Genomic DNA, 15,106 nt, shown 5'->3' on the forward strand with positions numbered 1-15,106 from the left:
CGAAGAAAAAATTACGTGGTCTAACAGTTTCTGTCTCAGTCATAATAAGACAGTGGAAGCCAAGACGGACAACAGTTTATTACTTGTGGTTCAGCTATAATGTCTTCTTTAATTAACCTATTTCAGAGTACATTATGTCAACTAGAGCCTTCGTGGCAATAGAATATGGAATCTGGAAGAAATGGTTACCACTTTTTAAAAGGCTATGGTTGCTTAAAAAAATTAAAACTCTATCTGTTTTTTAACTTGCACTGACAGCAGTTCAGTATTGAGCAGTTGAATTGAAGGTTTTTGCCATTTAAACTTCCACCAATCAAAGATGCCCCACAGGGATGTTGTACATCTGCTCACACAGGGAATACCTACTCAAGCAGCTTCTGCTGGTTTGTGAACTAGTTTGAGCCAACTTAAAATAATTCTAGTTGGGACACTTCTCTCTCTGTCTGTACTGCTATTGCTATTCTTGCCTTAGTTTTGACATTTGGCTCAGCTCCTGTTTATCCAAATTTAAGAAAACAGGAAGACAGATAGTTCAAAGTCGTGGTAATAGAGTCGCCTCTAGATTAAAAGTTCTAGCCCAAACTTTCTTTAAGCAAGATCTAAACATAAGACCAGAAACTATAAAACTCCTAGAGAAGAACATAGGCAAAACACTCTCCGACATACATCACAGCAGGATCCTCTATGACCCACCTCCCAGAATATTGGAAATAAAAGCAAAAATAAACAAATGGGACCTAGTTAACCTTAAAAGCTTCTGCACAACAAAGGAAACTATAAGCAAGGTGAAAAGACAGCCTTCAGAATGGGAGAAAATAATAGCAAATGAAGCAACTGACAAACAACTAATCTCAAAAATATACAAGCAACTCCTACAGCTCAATTCCAGAAAAATAAATGACCCAATCAAAAAATGGGCCAAAGAACTAAATAGACATTTCTCCAAAGAAGACATACAGGTGGCTAACAAACACATGAAAAGATGCTCAACATCACTCATTATCAGAGAAATGCAAATCAAAACCACTATGAGGTACCATTTCACACCAGTCAGAATGGCTGCGATCCAAAAGTCTACAAGCAATAAATGCTGGAGAGGGTGTGGAGAAAAGGGAAGCCTCTTACACTGTTGGTGGGAATGCAAACTAGTACAGCCACTATGGAGAACAGTGTGGAGATTCCTTAAAAAACTGGAAATAGAACTGCCTTATGACCCAGCAATCCCACTGCTGGGCATACACACTGAGGAAACCAGAATTGAAAGAGACACGTGTACCCCAATGTTCATCGCAGCATTGTTTATAATAGCCAGGACATGGAAGCAACCTAGATGTCCATCAGCAGATGAATGGATAAGAAAGCTGTGGTACATATACGCAATGGAGTATTACTTGGCCATTAAAAAGGATACATTTGAATCAGTTCTAATGAGGTGGATGAAACCGGAGCCTATTATACAGAGTGAAGTAAGCCAGAAAGAAAAACACTAACACAGTATACTAACGCATATATATGGAATTTAGAAAGATGGTAACCATAACCCTATATACGAGACAGCAAAAGAGACACTGATGTATAGAACAGTCTTTTGGACTCTGTGGGAGAGGGAGAGGGTGGGATGATATGGGAGAATGGCATTGAAATATGTATAATATCATATATGAGACGAGTCCCCAGTCCAGGTTTGATGCACGATACTGGATGCTTGGGGATGGTGCAATGGGACAACCCAGAGGGATGGTATGGGGAGGGAGGAGGGGGGAGGGTTCAGGATGGGGAACACATGTATACCTGTGGCTGATTCATTTCGATATATGGAAAAACCAATACAATATTGTAAAGTTAAAAAATAAAATAAAATTTAGAAATAGAAAAAAAAATTTTTAATAAAAAATAAATTAATTTTAAAAATTCTAAAAAAAAAAAAAAAAGAACAGAATGACAATCCTAACTGAGGGTTTATAGATACCTTTTTTAGTTACTAACTTGATGTAGATTTCCAAGCCCAGATCTTAAATTTTAGTTATTTGGTTTCCATAATAAATTAAAGCTTATGTTCCCCTTTGGGGAGGCTTATTAAAACCACGACTTTAACTTCTCAACTCACAGAATTTGAAATGGGTTAATTTTTTTTTCCCCTAATAGCTTCACCGAGGTATAATTGACAGAATAAAATATATGTATTTCAAGTGTATAATTTGATGTTTTGACATATGTACAAACCCATGAAACAATCACCACAATTAAGACAATCAAAAGTATCTATCAAATTTCCTCATGACCGCTTTAAAATCCTTTCTCTGATACTCTGGTTTCTCTTCAGATCATATAAATCTTTGCCTTTTAAAATCCCTTCTCTCTGCATACCCCACCCACCCCACATGAAGCTATTGATGTATTTCCTTTCACTGTAGCTTAAAATGTGTGGTAGGAAAAAATTTAAGGTGACCTGCAATGATCCTCACCTTTGTATAATCCTCTCTTCTTTGTGGGAAGAACTTATAAATATGATGAATTACCATTTCCATGATTATGTCTTGTTATATGGCAAAAATGATTTGGCAGATGTAATCAAGTTTACTAATCAGTCGATTTTGAGATAAAGAGGTTATTTTGATGAGATTCTGATGCTGGGAGGGATTGAGGGCAGGAGGAGAAGGGAATGACAGAGGATGAGATGGCTGGATGGCATCACTGACTCGATGGACGTGAGTCTGGGTGAACTCCGGGAGTTGGTGATGGACAGGGAGGCCTGGCGTGCTGCGATTCATGGGGTCGCAAAGAGTCGGACACGACTGAGCGACTGAACTGAACTGAACTGAACTGAGTGAGCCAAATGAGCCTTCTAAAAGCAAAGGTATACTTGGCAGCTTGTTAGGCAGCAAGAGAAGATGAATACAGATTCTGGCACATGAAAGTGGGATGCCGCCACAAGAAATTCTTAAAATGTGGGAGTGGAATTGGAATCAGGAAGTGGGTAGAGGCTGGTGAAATGGAAATGATAGTAGAAATATTGATGTTAAAGATGCTGCTGGTAAGATCTCAGGATAAAGTGAGAAAGACATTACTGGAATTTGGAGGAAGAGGATTCTAATCATCCTTCTGGCAGAAAACTTAGCAGAATTGTGTCCTTCTGTGGTGTGGAAAGCAGAACTTGTAGAAAATGAACTTGGACATACAAGATTTTTGAGCCAAGTTTGGAAGATGCTACCTGGCTTTTTCTTGCTGCTTATAATATGTGAGAGAAATACGTTGAGAGAAGATGTGGTAAAGGGAAAAGAACCAGGACCTGATGGTATTGAAAGGTGTCTGCCTATCCAAATGGCAAAAAATGTTAAAATTAAGAGATTCACTATCAGGAGAGAATGATCTAGAAAAAAGGCTAAGGGTGTGACGCTACAATCCTCCGCTGCAATCTAGGAAGGTTATTAATAACAAAAGATCAGAACACTCACGTTAATTCAAATTAAAAAGTAAAAGAAGGCAGGTTCAGTTCCCTGACCTCGACTGATATCTGTGTGTGAGTGAGGGTGTCATGTTGCTCCCAGGAGTGACTTAAGACTCCTTAAAATTTGGTTAGGCCCTTTAAGCCACTCATACAAACATGCTGTTTAAATAAGGACAAAGTACTTGCTATGAAAACACAGCTTCAAGGCAAATCCCCTTTCCACTCCCTCCACTCCATTTCAACTTTACCGCTTTCCTTATTATAGTTCTATATCTAAATTGTGGCGTTTTCACTGTTGGGTAGTATTAACTTACTTGGTTCACAAAGAACTGGAATATTTTGAACAAGTACACAGAGAGACATAAACTGTCAAGGTTTTCAATGCACAGATTGGAGAACTGGTTTAGGGATTCACCTTCTTTACAGCATACGTTTGGGGTTCAAGAGAATGGCGAGTTCAAGTGCCAAAACTTCTGCTAGAATTTAGGTCCGGCTTTCTATGTTGTCCTGCACAACTAGTACAAAGAATTGAGAGATGATGGAGAGCTAGATCCATTGTAGGTATGTACTTCTACAATCTAGCTACCTTACCATAAGTTTTAGTATTTTGAATATTTATTTTTAAAATTTAGTTTGAATACTAAGTTGATACATTTTAAAACACCTCACATTACAGTTTATTTAGGTCAGAAAGATTTCTTGGGAGTTACTATTTATAGATTGTTAAAGACCCCTTAGGCAACATCAAGGCTGTTGCATGTGGACAGTTTCTTGAATTATAGCACAGAAATGTTAATACCTACCTCAGGAATGATAGGGGTCTTAAATAGGCAGTATATTTACTAAAGAAACCTAGAGTTTTCTTAGATTGCCAACCTTTGGAAGACAAGAAATGTCAGGGTGACAGAGTTTAAGTGGCTCTTTTCAGATGTGTTACACTGATGGTCTATATTTAAGATGCAGAACAGCCTTCCAGGAGCTATTTAATTAAGTAAAAGTAAGTCTAGTTCCTTTGGAATCGAATGGTGCTGTGAGCAAATACGTATCAGCAGGTGAAGGAAGTGGGGGAAGTTATTATGTGCCTCATAGACATGGTGACACTTTATAACCCTGTATCAAGGATCCAAACAGTGATTGGTTGAGATAATTATCAAACTGACTTTAAATTTCAGCAGGAACAAAATTGTCATGCAAAAGTCCAGGACAGTGTGCCACTCTCAGTCCTCAAAGAGAAAGATAAGAAATTCTGGATTTTCAAAGTCCCTTTGAAGGCTTTTAAGGTAAGCTGGAGCATCTTCTTTACTCAGAACCAACTGATGCCTTTAGAAAGAAATTCCAGTTTCAGAGAAGCCAATTTGATTTTAAAAAATGAATAACCCTTATGATTAGATTTTTTGCTTCCCTTTGACTTGTTGAATCCAGACTATGTTTTAATAGATAATAGAACATTATGTGGTAAGCGTTGCTAATTCCACCTTGCAAAATATTGTATCACTGAAGAATAAGGCTTTTTTTCATAGCCAGTATATTAAAATATCAGTTGCTAACAGTCATAAAAAGTATATTAAGATGAAGCACACATTTTATATTTAACATCTTAATATCAGAATGAATGATTTGAATATTTCATACATAATTCACCAAATATCCATTGCTGTTATTTTTATCCACAGAAAAACCATCTTTAAGGACCTTGAATCTAGTTAAAGCCCTTTTTTAAGCCTCATCATTGCAATGTAAAGTGTGATGGGATTTAAGGGAAAAAGAAAGAAAACAATCTCCTTCAAATAGTAACATTTAAATGTTAACTCTATTAAGAAATAAACATGGATTTGGGAATTTGATTTAACACATTGCATGTGTGTGCACAGGCTCAGTCGTGTCTGACTCTTTGCAACTCTGTGGACTGTAGCCCACCAGCGTCCTCCGTCCATGGGATTCTCCAGGCAAGAATACTGGAGTGGGTTGCCATTTCCTTCTCCAGGGGATCTTCCCGATCCAGGGATCGAACCACGTTTCCTGGGTCTCCTGCATTGGCAAGTGATTTAATGCACTAAATTACATTTATTCCAAAGTTTGGCTAATCCAGTCAGTGATAATTTCCATGAGGCCAGGGTTCATATCTGGTCCCAGGGCTCAGTATCTGGCCCACATTAGGCCTTCAAACAGTTTTTGAATGAATGAATAAATCTCAATCTACATTTAATTTTTTGGTCCCTGAAAAATCAACCTTTGGCCTAAAAATTATTATTATTATTTTGCTAATTGACAGTAGGGTTTTAAAACTAGCTTAAAATACTTCTACTTAGGATATCTGGAGAGTCCACTTCTGCACACACTTTTTCTGTTTCACGATATAATGATAGTTTTGGGAAATAAAAGACACGTTACTTAAAAAATGGCAAACTGAGGTAAAAACTTGGTAATTATCTGCTTCGATTAGTTTTGATAAACATTAGACAACCCAGATATAAATATCTACCAGGTGACTCAGCGGTAAAGAATCTGCCTGAGATGCAGGAGATGCAGGTTCGAACCCTGGGTAAGAAGATACCTCAGAGAAGGAAATGGCTACCCACTCCAATATTCTTGCCTAGAGAATTCCATGAACAGAGGAGCCTGGTGGGCTACAGTTGCAAAGTCGGACACGACCAAAGCGACTAACACTTGGACTTTGAAATAGGGCTTCAGTTAAACTTGCTTTTCAAGGTTTTATTAACTTGTTCAAGTTAACTAAGTAAAATCTCACTTTATTGGTGCGAATACATGAAATCATCTGAAGGGGGTTCACACAATCCCAGAGCCTCCGCTTTCAGGCTGGTAAAACTGAGGCCATTTCTATAGTGTCTTTCATGCCTTTTACTTACCTGTGGATACAGTGCAAGGCGTGCTGTGCACAGAGCAACTGTTCTAGAGTAGATCTGAAAGAGAACTAAAGTGGTCAGGTTGATGGACTGCAGTTCAGAAATGGGATACACGTAACTCTGGCCTTCACTATAAGTTCCTTTCAGGAGATCATGTGTCCTCCAAACCACAGTGTAGACTGGTCTTCTGTAAGGTCTATGTAATAACTGTGTTTGGGACTGCAGAGGACCTTATAGCCTCTGCTTACTAAACTGCTGCCCTTTCACATCCATGCCCCAGAGCTCTGCATTATGGTGTCCTCAGGTCTCATCAGCCTCATTTTTAATCTCTAGCATTTTTAAGGAAGTTTAGCTACTTTTGGCTTTCTGCTGAACAGCTCTAAGAGTAGGCACATTTCCCCACCTCCTCAGTAACTCTGAAGCTGGATTTTCTCCTCTGTGAAAAGTGCCAATTCTTCTAAGACAGTTGATATTCATGGAGGCTTTATTATGCTTCCCCTATCAACATTAAATTCAATCTAGGCTAGCTTATGATCTACAGTATTATAATCTCAAAATCCAGTGGAAGTGCATGAAGTAGAAGTAAAATTCGTCCTTCCTTTCTATAGGACTAGCATCATTATGTCAAGAACTATAGTTTGTAGTAAATAGCTATTTACAATTTTGATTCTCATGAACTCAGTATCTATCTCAATGTACACAAAATGTATACTAGACTGATTCTGAAGGTGAATTCTAACAGGAGTGAAGGATTGAGTCTTCAGAAAAACCAGAAGGGAAAGAGACACGTGTACCCCAATGTTCATCGCAGCATTGTTTATAATAGCCAGGACATGGAAGCAACCTAGATGTCCATCAGCAGATGAATGGATAAGAAAGCTATGGTACATATACACAATGGAGTATTACTCAGCCATTAAAAAGAATACATTTGAATCAATTCTAATGAGGTGGATGAAACCGGAGCCTATTATACAGAGTGAAGTAAGCCAGAAGGAAAAACACCAATACAGTATACTAACGCATATATATGGAATTTAGAAAGATGGTAACAATAACCCTGTGTACGAGACAGCAAAAGAGACACTGATGTATAGAACAGTCTTATGGACTCTGTGGGAAAGGGAGAGGGTGGGAAGATTTGGGAGAATGGCATTGAAACATGTAAAATATCATGTATGAAATGAGATGCCAGTCCAGGTTCGATGCACGATACTGGATGCTTGGGGCTGGTGCACTGGGACGACCCAGAGGGATGGTATGGGGAGGGAGGAGGGTTCAGGATGGGGAACACATGTATACCTGTGGCGGATTCATTTTGATATTTGGCAAAACTAATACAATTATGTAAAGTTTAAAAATAAAATAAAATTAATTAAAAAAAAAAGAAGTCCCACATAATAATTGCTATCATTTATTAAGAGATGGTTAAATAGCTGGAACGATGCCACACACTGCTTACAGTAGTAAGTGTTTATTTATCCACAGTGTTCACAAAATGGCTTTTGCTATGCTATGTTTTACAACATTGTGATCACCAAGACAGTCTCCTGGACCTCAGGAGCTCTCAGCAGGGCAGAGGAGCATGTAAGTAGATGCCAGCCTACTTAAAAAACAGTGAAAACGGCGGAGTGCCGTCAGTGCAGTATTAAAAGCTTCTTCCAGGTATGAGGAGGAGAGAGACACCAAATAACCTTTTTTTTTTTTTTTTTTAAATTTGGCTGTACCCAGTGGCATTCAGGGCCCTAGTTCCCCAATCAGGTATCGAACCTGTGCCTCCTCATTGGAAGGGAGAGCCTTAAACTCTGGACCATCAGGGAAATCCCACCAAATGTGCTTTGACATGGAGCCAGAGAAAGCTTCTCAGAGACAAATCTTCTGCTAAGATAACTGGGATAATCCTGCAGTGCAGCTATTATTATCCTAGACCAAGGAATCAAATGCTTAAGAAACCTACTTACATTCTTCAAGCTCGCACATCAAGTAACAAAGATAGAATTGGAACCTAGGTCTCTGCATCCAAACTCCATATCCTTTCGTCTGCGTGCTGGCAATTTCTTTTCTGTGCAGTCTAGCGTAGCCCAGACGCGTGTGGATTTGGTGTGGGAATCATAAATCCTTCATCTATTAAGCATACTCTTAGCAGAATTAGTTGATCTTTGATGAAAACTATTCAGAAGAGATGTTATTGCCAGCAGGAGCAGCAGCAGGAGAAAGTTATAGTTACGGCTTTTGTAACTGTCCGGCTGTACGCCTTCACGGGAAAAGCACGGGGTTAGGCAGCGCGTCATCGCGCTGAGCGGGATAGTGCCCTCGCGTGTCTGTGACCCCACTCCTGGAGTGCACTGACCACAGACAACTGTATGTACTCAGATGTGTGCTGGAACCCTGAGTCTTGGCAGCTTCTTCTCATGTTGTGTTCATACTCCTTACCTAGGAAAGAGGCACACGCTTAGAGACCAAAATAACACAGTATATGGTTATCATCTTTGCTTTATAAGTAATTGTTTACTGTTCTTTTTTCTTCAATAACAGCCACTGATCAATATTCCTATAGAAAATGAAGATCATTGTATATTTTTGCATTTGGGCAGTAGCATGGGCCATTCCAGTAAGTATGCCTTCCTCAAAAAAACCTTCTTACTTTACTATCTCTCTTAACACACACACATATATGTGTATACACACACACACATATATGTGTGTGTGCATTTTTTTCTTGAGGTCTTGCAGATCAGCCGAGCCTAAACTTTTAGATTTGCATGAAAGACTTTATAGGATCTGTTTGGGGTCTCAACAAAACTAAATACCCACTCCAACTCATGCTCCCAGTCTTCTAATTGAAACTCCTGTCTTGTTGGAAGGATTGTTACTTTTAAAATTCATTCAGATTAATTTACATTTAATGCTTAGAAGTTGTGGAGCCTGTCCATCTTTGCTCATAATCTATGAATTTCATTCTAATTATCAATGAAGCCTTGTTTAAAAAGGTTTCAAGAAAGAAAAATAGGAAAAAAAATCATATTTTTTTCAGCAAAGGGAAAACTAATGTTTCACTCAGAAAGTTAAATTTGAAAGATAAACACCAGCAAAGATAAATTAGGGAAATTAAGTCATTTGTGATTTTATTAGCCAGCTGCTACACTTACCATTTTGATATGCTTTCCTCATGGTATTTCTGTAGTTGAGAATTTTCTTAACTGTTTCTCTTGTGCTCCTGAGGGCACAGAGGTAGCATAGTCTTGCCTTTGTTTCTGCCCTGGTTTTGGTCAGACCTACTATTCCGGAGGAGCCTGGTGGGCTGCAGTCCATGGGGTCGCTAAGAGTCAGACATGACTGAGCGACTTCCTTTCACTTTTCACTTTCATGCATTGGAGAAGGAAATGGCAACCCACTCCAGTGTTCTTGCCTGGAGAATCCCAGGGACGGGGGAGCCTGGTGGGCTGCCGTCTAGGGAGTCACACAGAGTTGGACACAAATGAAGCGACTTAGCAGCAGCAGCAAACTATTCTCTTAGGGGTTTTGGCCAGGATTATTCTTAGGGTGGGTCTGGTGCTGCTGCAAGAAACTTGTCATACAGAAACACCAAAGGTCTGTCTCCTCACTTTTTCTTCAATGTCATTTTTATTTAAATTTATTTATGTATTGTTTATTTACAGTGTTATATTCATTTCAGGTATGCAGCATAGTGATTCAGTATTTTTACAGATTATACCTTATTAAAAGTTATTACAAGATAATGACTGTAGTTCCCTGTGCTACACAATATATTCTTGTTGCTTGTTTATTTATTTTTTTTTTAGGGAATCTTCTTTCTTTTTTATTTTTTAAATTATGTAAGTGTGAGAACATATTTACAGGCTGTCTCCTCATCTTTAATAAAAGACTATTCACTTTCTAGTGTTGATATAAGTGATCTGGTTAAAACCTTGGTAAACTTGATAATATTATTATGAAAAATATCTATATGCCAAGTTTAAATTCTATGGAATTCATGTAACAAGTCACTTTTCTTTTCTACCCAATTAGATCATACTTTGGCCTTTATGTTATATCTTTTTTTCTTCATTTAGTGATAATATGTGTGTGAGTGTGTCTGTGCACATGTGTGTGAGTGCATGTGTGCACACATGTACACAAAATAAGAATATTTTCAATTTCCAGTATTTTCACTTTGGTAGGTTCCTCAAATCAAGCCGTTGGAGAGACATGCTGTTGACAAATCGGTGAACGTAAATCTTCTAGCAAAATCAAAAGTGCCAATACAGGTATAAGATGTAAAATGTATTTCTAAACTCTTTTAGATCCCATTAACTTCCAGAAAATCGATGCTCATCTTTTCAGTTTGCTTTACTTTAAGATGATATCCACAACTTAATTTGAATTGTCTCTCTTTTTCAGGATGCATTAAATGACAATAATACCACTAAAGAAAGTGGTGGCCTCATGCATGAAAATGAACGAGGAAGGCAACAGGATATCCAAGATGGTTACAAAGGAGACAGAAATGGTTCTGAGTGGGCAGAGCTGGGAGGGAAAAGTTCTTCTACAGGTTCCATGTTAGCAAACGAAAAGGGGAATACAGAGGATCTAAAGGGGGGCACAGGAAAACCAGAAACATATGACCATGATGGGATACAAGGACAAGAAGAGAGCATCACTGCAAATGGCCTCAGGGGACAAGTAAGCATCGTCCACGATGCTGGAGTGGCAAATGGGAGCCATATTGATGGGATTGCTGAGAACAATTCCCAAAACGCAGGTGTTGGAAATACAAGTCAAAGTGAGGACGCCACTGTTGTCCAAGAAGATGGACATCAAGTAGCTGGAAGCAGTAACAGTACAGGTCAGGAGGCTGAAATCAATGGGGATTCCTGTAGAAATGGGGCTGACACAAGTGAAACAACACCTCAGAGAGAAGACGAGAGAAATGGGAATGAGGAGGTAGGGGTATTGCCAGTGGGGAGTGGAGCTGGAAATGGAGAAGATGTTGGTTTGGATAATTTTGAAGGAAGTCCTAGTGGGAATGGAGCAGATGAAGATGAAGACAAGGGCTCTGGTGATGGTGAAGGTGAAGAAAGAGGGAATGGAGAAAAGGGTAGTGATACCAGCAAGGGCCAGGAGGGTCAATCTCACGGAGAAGAGGATGATGAGGACAATAGCTTAGGTCAAAATTCAGTTAGTAGTGAAGATGATGGCCCTGGGGACAAAGAAGACTCCCATGTCATTGATGGAGACAACATTTCCAAGAGTGAGGAAGATTCTGCAGGTATTCCAGAAGACAATGGTAGCCAGAAAACAGAGGACACTCAAAAACCCAGTCACAGAGAGAACAAAGCTGTGGAAAATAGACTCACTGAAAAGTCACAGCCAACTGCTATTGGGAAGAACAAAGATAAGGTTAGCTTGTGAAGCTGATTTCTTTCAATGGCAGTTTAACTCCCCCACTTCCTTTCATGATGGTGTGTGTGCATGCTCAGTCACTCAGTCGTGTTCAACTCTTTGCAACCCCATAGACTGTAGCCTGTCAGACTGCTCTGCCAGTGATGGTAGCACAAAAATAAATCCTGATGAACAGTCATGTATTTTTGCACCTTGATTTAGGACTGGACTATTTAATGGGGGAAGCTAGAGTCCTTACTAGACATTGCTATGGAACAATTTTAAAAAGTTGAAATTTCTGAAGATTTGGTTACAGTTCTTCAAAAACCTTATGCTAAATAATTAATGCATCATGTAACTGTTTACAAAAGTTCCTACTGGATAAAAACATGAATGGGATGGTCTATAATCTAAACACTAGAGTACTTTCAAGTACAATAAAGCACATTTTCACAGACAGGTGTTTCTGAGGTACTGGAATCCAAACTCCTGTTCTCTGGCCAATTTCCCCAGTCTTCCTCAGACCAATGCAACTTTGCAGCATAACATTCACTAATTAATCATTCTTTTCTCCATCTTTCCATAGGGAATGGAAATGGAAAGTCCCAGCAGTGGCCACAGAAACAATGTTACCAAAGAAGCTGGGAAAGTGAATGAAGATAAAGAGAGTAAAGGCCAACATGGAATGATTGTGGGCAAAGGAAATGTCAAGACGCAAGGAGAGATTGACATTATACAAGGAGCTGGCCAGAAACTGGAGTCTGGAAACAAGCTTGGACCCAGCCAAGTACATAGTGACAGTAACAGTGATGGGCATGACAGCTATGAGTTTGACGATGAATCCATGCAAGGAGATGATCCCAACAGCAGTGATGAGTCTAATGGCAGTGATGATGCCAATTCTGAAGGTGATAATAATCACAGTAGCCGAGGAGATGCTTCTTATAACTCTGATGAATCAAATGACAATGGCAATGACAGTGGCTCAAAAGGAGATGATGATGGTAGTGATAACACATCAGATGCTAATGATAATGGTAGTGATGGCAATGATGACAATGGAGGTGATGACAGTGGCAAATCAGGCAACAGCAAAGATAAATCAGACAGCAGTGACAGCAGTGACAGTAGTGACAGTGACAGCAGTGACAGTAGTGAAAGTGACAGTAAATCAGACAGTGACAGTAGTGACAGCAGTGACAGTGACAGTAAATCAGACAATGACAGTAGTGACAGCAGTGACAGTGACAGTAAATCAGATAGTGACAGTAGTGATAGCAGTGACAGCAAATCAGACAGTAGTGACAGCAGTGACAGTGACAGCAGTGACAGCAGTGACAGCAAATCAGACAGTAGTGACAGCAGTGACAGCAGCGATAGTGACAGCAGTGACAGCAGTGATAGTAGTGACAGCAGTGACAGCAGTGACAGTGACAGTAAATCAGATAGTGACAGTAGTGATAGCAGTGATAGCAAATCAGACAGTAGTGACAGCAGTGACAGTGACAGCAGTGACAGCAGTGATAGCAAATCAGACAGTAGTGACAGCAGTGACAGCAGCGATAGTGACAGCAGTGATAGTAGTGACAGTGACAGCAGTGACAGCAGTGACAGTGACAGTAAATCAGATAGTGACAGCAGTGACAGCAGTGATAGCAAATCAGACAGTAGTGACAGCAGTGACAGTGACAGCAGTGACAGTGACAGCAGTGACAGCAGTGATAGCAAATCAGACAGTAGTGATAGCAGTGACAGTGATAGTAAATCAGACAGTGACAGCAGTGACAGCAGTGATAGCAAATCAGACAGTAGTGACAGCAGTGACAGCAGCGATAGTGACAGCAGTGACAGCAGTGATAGTAGTGACAGCAGTGACAGCAAATCAGACAGTAGTGATAGCAGTGACAGTGATAGTAAATCAGACAGTGACAGCAGCGACAGTAGTGATAGCAAATCAGACAGTAGTGACAGTAGTGACAGCAGTGATAGTGACAGCAGTGATAGTGACAGCAGTGATAGTAGTGACAGCAGTGACAGTGACAGTAAATCAGACAGTGACAGCAGCGACAGTAGTGATAGCAAATCAGACAGCAGTGACAGCAGTGACAGTAGTAACAGCAGTGATAGTAGTGACAGCAGTGACAGTAGCGACAGCAGTGACAGCAGTGATAGCAGTGACAGCAAATCAGACAGTAGTGACAGTAGTGACAGCAGTGACAGTAGCAATAGCAGCGACAGTGACAGTAAATCAGACAGTGACAGTAGTGACAGCAGTGACAGCAGCGATAGTAGTGACAGCAGTGACAGCAAGTCAGACAGTAGTGACAGCAGTGATAGTGACAGCAGTGACAGCAGTGACAGCAGTGATAGTAGTGACAGCAGTGACAGCAGCAATAGCAGCGACAGTGACAGTAAATCAGACAGTGACAGTAGTAACAGCAGTGATAGTAGCGACAGTAGTGACAGCAAGTCAGACAGCAGTGACAGCAGTGACAGCAGTGATAGCAAATCAGACAGTAGTGACAGCAGTGATAGTGACAGTAAATCAGACAGTGACAGCAGCGACAGCAGTGACAGCAGTGACAGTGACAGTAGTGACAGCAGTGATAGTGACAGCAGCGATAGCAGTGATAGTGACAGTAAGTCAGACAGTGACAGCAGCGACAGCAGCGACAGCAGTGATAGCAGTGACAGCAGTGATAGCGACACTAAATCTGACAGTGACAGCAGCGACAGCAGTGACAGTGACAGTAGTGACAGCAGTGACAGTAGTGACAGCAGTGACAGCAGCGATAGTGACAGCAGCAATAGCAGTGATAGTGACAGTAAGTCAGACAGTGACAGCAGCGACAGCAGCGACAGTGACAGTAGTGACAGCAGCGATAGTGACAGCAGTGACAGCAGTGACAGTGACAGCAGTGACAGCAGTGACAGCAATGATAGCAACACTAAATCCGACAGTGACAGCAGTGACAGCAGCGACAGCAGTGACAGCAAGAGCAAGTCTGGTAATGGCAACCACAATGGAGGTAGCAGCGACAGTGACAGTGACAGTGAAGGCAGTGACAGTAATCACTCAACAAGTGATGATTAGAACTAAAGAAAACCCCACAAGATGCCTTTTGTGAAAAGTGTGGTGAGTAATTGATAGGAAATACAGATTTCCAGGAAAGTAAAGAAGGGGGAGGAATAAAGAGAAGACCTATGTAAAGATCCATACATCTACAGACACAAGGAAAGAGTCAAGTTGTCGGATTCAGGACCGGGTCCCAACACCCTCAGAGAGAGAATCTGTGTACATGCATGTTAAATATATTTTGAAAAGATTTTGTTAAAACTGTAAATGCAAACATAGAAGAACAATTAAAATGTTCTTTACACAGAAACCTCAAGTAATCACATACTAATAACT

At 40.2% G+C, this 15,106-nt stretch overlaps 1 protein-coding gene across 1 annotated transcript; it reads left to right on the forward strand.

Annotated features, from left to right (window-relative positions):
• Positions 1-8,872: 8,872 nt before the first annotated feature.
• DSPP (dentin sialophosphoprotein) lies at positions 8,873-14,788 on the forward strand. The gene is made up of 4 exons (XM_070790980.1): positions 8,873-8,923; positions 10,494-10,580; positions 10,714-11,712; positions 12,281-14,788. Exons 1-4 carry the CDS (start codon positions 8,873-8,875, stop codon positions 14,786-14,788), a joined length of 3,645 nt encoding a protein of 1,214 aa, XP_070647081.1.
• Positions 14,789-15,106: the final 318 nt, after the last annotated feature.

The sequence above is a fragment of the Bos indicus genome, chromosome 6, assembly GCF_029378745.1.
Source record: "Bos indicus isolate NIAB-ARS_2022 breed Sahiwal x Tharparkar chromosome 6, NIAB-ARS_B.indTharparkar_mat_pri_1.0, whole genome shotgun sequence".
NCBI lineage: Eukaryota > Metazoa > Chordata > Mammalia > Artiodactyla > Bovidae > Bos > Bos indicus.

Excerpts from the sequence above, each read along its gene's own strand:
- DSPP (XM_070790980.1), top strand. The coding sequence starts at position 8,873 with ATGAAGATCATTGTATATTTTTGCATTTGGGCAGTAGCATGGGCCATT. Across the intron at positions 8,924-10,493 it reads CAGTAGCATGGGCCATTCCA|GTTCCTCAAATCAAGCCGTT; the intron begins GTAAGTATGCCT and ends TCACTTTGGTAG. Across the intron at positions 10,581-10,713 it reads AATCAAAAGTGCCAATACAG|GATGCATTAAATGACAATAA; the intron begins GTATAAGATGTA and ends TCTCTTTTTCAG.